At 34.4% G+C, this 6,155-nt stretch overlaps 1 protein-coding gene across 1 annotated transcript; it reads left to right on the top strand.

Moving 5' to 3' along the window:
• Window positions 1-3,885: 3,885 nt before the first annotated feature.
• Window positions 3,886-5,667, top strand: LOC106307822 (putative quinone-oxidoreductase homolog, chloroplastic). Its single transcript, XM_013744885.1, has 4 exons — window positions 3,886-4,097; window positions 4,349-4,490; window positions 4,598-4,689; window positions 4,783-5,667. Exons 1-4 carry the CDS (start codon window positions 4,032-4,034, stop codon window positions 5,470-5,472), a joined length of 990 nt encoding a protein of 329 aa, XP_013600339.1. The 5' UTR covers window positions 3,886-4,031; the 3' UTR covers window positions 5,473-5,667.
• The last annotated feature ends 488 nt before the right edge of the window (window positions 5,668-6,155 follow it).

Raw genomic sequence — 6,155 nt, 5'->3', positions numbered from 1 at the left:
CCAATAATGAACCAAGGGTCTGTTCGCGATAACCCATACCTCGTCAAACGTTCCCATACTTGTTCCCTCAATTTTTGTACCGGTTCACCATACACAAACGTGAGGTAAACTGTCTTCCCAAGAACGACGGCCTCTACATCAATCATTCTGTTACTCGAATAGAGTATTTGTACCTGAAATTCATCGTTGTAAAAAAGCGCTAACCCCCCACTCCTACCATTTGGATCCACTGTCACCAGACGATCATATCCAAAATGTGATTGAACTCCTTGAACGAATTCTAAATCTTGCTTAGTTTCCGATAAGAATAAAAAACCAGGTTTATGTTTATACCAAAATTTTCGAAGATAACTTATTGTCGAGTGATTCCCCATTCCTCTACAATTCCAGCTTAGGATCCTCATAAAATTTTATTTTGATCATGCTCCCAAGAGCTAGAGAATGGGGGATTGACGATTCCCAACCATCTGAAATAACTTAAAATCCCAACCCTCCAGTCCAAAAGATGTTGCCCAATAACCTTGGAACAATTTTCAAACTTGTCCCTCCCACAACTCCAACTACATGTACCAATTTACTGCCCATAAAACCATGTCCATCCCCTCCAATAACCAAGACCTTGTAACAGTATTGTACGATCAATTAGCCATACATACCCGAACAAATAAGCCATGTACCCACCTAAGAACCACAGCGGTACTAGACTGAAACGATCACCCATATTGAAACAACTAAACGTGCCAGGCCCACCGGCCCACGACGCCACTTCACCCACCACCAAAACGTCCAAAGAGACATACCAATACAAACCTACCAATCCATTCTGATCGCTGATATTCCAACAACATAAAAAGACCTCAAATAAAACCAGTGGAAACAAACAATGTAATATCTCAATCAAATCCATAAGCCAATATTCCAAGATATCATAAATATTCCAATGCTTCCAATATTTCACCATAAAATGATTACAAAGCATCAGAGACACACTCGTAAATAAAACCAAACCCAAAATCTTAACCGTAAACATGAGATAAATGCTCATCGAGCTTATTAAAAACCATAAACCCCCAGACCCCATAACCAATACCCCGTACCATGCATTCTCTAGCATTCTCTTTTAGACCACTCTGATCTATAAAATCAAACCTTAAAGTTGCCAGATTTCAGGGTTGAAGCTCCCTTACTCTCTTGTTGTTTGCCCCCATCACCCTGACGAGTGCTAGCCTTAGCTGCAGCACGTTTAACTACATGTGGAGTGATTTTATGTTATAAAAATAACCTATGATATATGAAATGAAAAACATGTGTTTCAGTTTTTATATTTTTTATTTTACTACAAAGCTGAATTTATTGCAAATCCATTTCATTGATTTATAATAATCCACCTATTTTGGTTTTGAATTATGTATCATTGATTCTAAGGTGTTATTGTTTTATATATTTTGATTGATTTAGAAATCATACAGTATTTATAAATCCAAGTAAAATATACAAATTTTCAAATTCTCTCGGATTAGTATTTACAAATCCGAAGGTTTTCCCTCGGATTTGAGCCTTTGTATTTTTAACAAAGAAATCCATGCAAATCCATTCAAATTCATTATGAAATCAAATCTATTATTAAACCCGTATTATTGAATAACACTTGATTTGAATTAGAATTTATAAATCATTAAACCAATAACACATAATTTCAATACATATTTTAAAATTATATAACCAATAACACTAAATTTAGTTTGGATTTTCTAATCCATCAAAATACACCAACCAATAACCCCCACTTATCTATTTGCTTGATTTAAAAATAAATGGATTTATTAAATCCAAGGAGGATTTCCAAATTCATTAAAATACTAGAACCAATAACCCCCAACAAGTCTTTAGCTTATTGTAGTATTGTCTCTAGGTAAATATAGAAACACATAAGTTGTTGTGTAGGAGAAAACTCTTGTATACTCTTGATACTAGTAAATCTTTGAGCGTACCGTCCTCTCCCCAGATGTGCCGGTAAAGAGAATTCGGTAATCAAATCTTGTGTGTCTTTTACTAACTCAAACAACAACAACAAGTGTGCAAGGGTTAATTAGTCAAGTGAGATAAAACAGTTAATTAGTTAAAGAACTCTCAAGAAGGGATATTAGAGTTTGCTAGTGTGATAGCTTACTCGGTGGGAATACCCCAACAAAGCCGAGAAATTAATTTATAGAATTTATTTTATCGTTTTGTGTCATATTTTGAGCCGGTCCAACTTAAGACCGGAGAAATTAATTAATTTATGGTATTTATTAATTTATCGAGTATTAATTTATAGATTTTCTACTGTAAGTTGTTTACAGCATCTCCGAAAAGACTCTCTATTTTAGAGTATGCAAAACTCTATATTTGAAGTTTCAAAGTGTTATTCTGAAAAATCAAAACTTCAAATTTAACTTCAAAATTATTTGTAATTTACACTATGGTCCTTATATTTTCATAACTAATATAAATCCATAAAAAATTTATAAACAACTAGCACATATATAAAAATATTATAGTAATATTAATTAATGAAATCTTACACTAAAATAAAAAAAAATTATAAATAGAAATACATAATTAAATATTAAACTACAAGCAAAATACTACATTATTCTAATTATTTCTGTAATGCTCCATCTTTGATTACACAAAATTTATTTGGACAATATTTTAGAGGTTCCGAAGAAAATTTACTAGACTATTAGTGTTGTAATAATATTTAATTTTGTGTAATAATTATTGGCTTATGTATCTTTTAAAAAAATTATTAAGTTTCTTTTGTAATATTCTTGTTGTGTAATTCTAGTTTTAAAATATTATGAATCTTGTTTTAAAATTTTTATTTAATTTTATGTGTTAAATTTTTATTTAAAAAAATAAATGTGAAATATTTATGATATACAAAAGTCTTAAGGATTAAAACGATAAATGAAAAAAATACTTAAGAATAAGGAAAATTACCACAAATACCACATTCATAGTACTATTTTTAATGTTTACACTAACCACTTTTATACCCCAAGGGTTAACTAATCTGGACTTAGGGTTTAGAGTTGAGGGGTAAGGTAGGATTTTTGGAAAGTGAAATTTAGAATTCTAATAAATATACAAATAAATACTTATAAAGTATATTAAAAAAATTTAAAAAATAGTTTCAAATATAATTTTCGATTTTAAAAAAAAAAATTGAAAAAAAAATCCAAAAAACAAGTTCAAAAAAAAAATTATAGAAAAGCTCGAATTTGCAAAAGTATAATTAGAAAACATAATTTTTTTATTATATATAGAGGAACAAGGGTATAAGAGTCTTTTGTCACTTAATAAAGAATGTATTTTTGAAAATGTCCCTAGTGATAGTAAAAATGAATAATGGTACAATGAAAGTGGTAAACATGAAATTCTTCTTAAGAAAAATAAATGTGATGTGTAATTAATTATAAAGACAAAATGCAAATAAAAAGATGAAATTTCTTCAAATTTGGATTTTGAGTAGTAAAACTTTGATTTAAAATTCTAAATTTGAAGTTTTAAATTTCATTTTTGTAGGACAAAAAACTCTAAATTTGAAATTATCCTATTTCTTTTGAAGATGCTTCTGCAGACCCGCTAGAGCAAATGGTACAGACATGAACTGAACCCGCGGTGGATCAATCGACACCTTTCGAAAACAAATGTTAAGCCACTACGAATAGGCTAACTTGAAGCGGGCCGGCCCACATAAAGGCTTGAATTGACCAATCCAAAACAATTTACACGATCCATCTCCTTGTGAGTCGTGCGATAGACACACGTTAGTTAAAGTGTATAAGCGGAAGTAACGTGGCAGATTTACAATCAGTTGTTGTGAATTCCGCTTTTACCCTTCACTGCAGCCTCTGTCCACATAAACTAACGAAACTCTTCTGCACGCGGGCGGTTGTAAAGGTTCCAGATCCTCCCTTCAACTTTATTTATCTCTGCAAGAAGAAAACTATACTGTTCGATTTAGAGATCCCCTTCGTTTAACAATGGCCGAAAAACTCATGCACGCTCTTCAATACGAGTCTTACGGCGGTGGCGCCGCCGCTTTGAAGGTTAAACACTTAAACCTCTTGTTCGAAATCATCTCAATCTTATAAGTGTTTTTACCTTTACACAGATGAATGTATAATTAGTGCGTGTGTAAGAGCTAATGATTATCGAGAATTTATTGACATAATCTGATGGGACTAAAAGACTGATTTTCTGAGAAACCATTTGTTTCTATCAACCCGATTCATGTTCCCCTGTTTTGTTGATGATTAGTATGAGTATCATAGTATGTGCTTATCTGATATGTTCTCAGCATGTTCAAGTTCCGGTTCCATCGCCTAAGGCCAACGAGGTTTTGCTGAAATTAGAAGCTACTAGTCTAAACCCTGTTGATTGGAAAATTCAAAAAGGAATGATTAGGCCTTTTCTGCCTCGCAAGTTCCCCTGCATTCCTGGTATTTTATTTGCTTTCAAAAATAATATGCTTCGTGTCTCTTGCCCTGCCCATGCTTAGATGGCTTTTTAATGGGTTGCATAACGTTGGATAATTTGTCTTGAACAGCTACGGATGTTGCTGGTGAGGTCTTAGAGGTTGGATCAGGAGTCAAGAACTTCAAGGCTGGTGACAAAGTTGTATCAGTTCTCAGCCATCTTGTAGGTTCTTACATACAAGACATTTGCGTTACAGTTTGTAGAGTTACTCTTATAATACAGCATGAAAAACTTAACTATTTTGGTTGTTTTCAGACCGGAGGAGGACTTGCTGAATATGCTGTTGCAAGCGAGAAACTGACAGTCAAAAGGCCTCAAGAGGTAGGACCAGCTGAAGCAGCCGCTTTACCTGTGGCCGGCCTAACCGCTCTCCAGGCTCTAACTAATCCGGCAGGATTGAAGCTGGATGGTACAGGCAAGCAGGCGAACATCCTGGTCACGGCAGCATCTGGTGGTGTCGGCCACTATGCAGTCCAGCTAGCAAAGCTAGGGAACGCTCATGTAACCGCCACATGTGGGGCTCGGAACATAGACTTCGTTAAATCATTAGGAGCGGACGAGGTTCTTGACTACAAGACTCCAGAGGGAGCTGCTCTCAAGAGTCCCTCTGGTAAGAAATATGACTCTGTGATTCACTGTGCAAATGGGATACCGTTTTCGACATTCGAACCGAATTTGTCTGAAAATGGAAAGGTTATAGACATCACGCCGGGGCCTAGCGCAATGTGGACTTTCGCGGTTAAGAAAATAACCATGTCTAAGAAGCAATTGGTTCCGCTTTTGTTGATCCCGAAAGCTGAGAATTTGGAATTTATGGTCAACTTAGTGAAAGAAGGGAAAGTCAAGACTGTGATTGACTCGAAGCATCCTCTGAGCAAAGCAGAGGATGCTTGGGCTAAAAGTATCGACGGTCATGCTACTGGGAAGATCATTATCGAGCCATGAATAGCATTTTGCTTGTGCCGCGCTGTCTATGTTTCTATAAGCTTATAGTTTGATTCTCGTTTTCTCATTGTTTTCTTTTGTTTTGTGTAATATATAATACCCAACTACTAACTAGATACCCGCATTTTGCGCGGGGTGAGAGTTAAAAAAAATAATAATTTATGTGAACATGTTAGTTGACATGTTGGTTTACTTTTTTTTGTTACGTTGGTTAAGTTTTTTATAGTACTTTAGGCTTGGGCGTTCGGGTCGCACCGGTACAGAATCCGTTCGGGTTATTTTATACTTCGGATCGGGTTTGGGTTTTTAAGGTTTATGATCTTTTTGATTTGTTATTACGCTGAGGAACACGAGCTTGTATTATTTTTCTTCGTATAATTTCTATTTGTATTATCTTGAATAGAAAATGGTAAAGAATTCATCTATTCATAAATCAAAATCAAAGAGACATAAAAATCAAACAGAAATCAAATTTGTATAATCGTGAATGTTTGAGCTCATGTATGTGTAAAGAGCAAAGAGAAACAAATCGCAAATTCTACGCTGATTTATTATGATCTTACAATTATGATATGAGAAAAATTACATAGACGATTCGACAACCGACAATACTACCTGTCTTATGAAGACCTACGCCTAACTGCATCACCTGAGTCATCCTATGAAGATCCACGCTTGACCAG

Source organism: Brassica oleracea, chromosome C8 (genome assembly GCF_000695525.1).
Source record: "Brassica oleracea var. oleracea cultivar TO1000 chromosome C8, BOL, whole genome shotgun sequence".
In the NCBI taxonomy this organism is placed as follows: domain Eukaryota; kingdom Viridiplantae; phylum Streptophyta; class Magnoliopsida; order Brassicales; family Brassicaceae; genus Brassica; species Brassica oleracea.
Note: the sequence above shows the minus strand (reverse complement) of the source record. Positions and strands in the feature narration are given on the sequence as shown.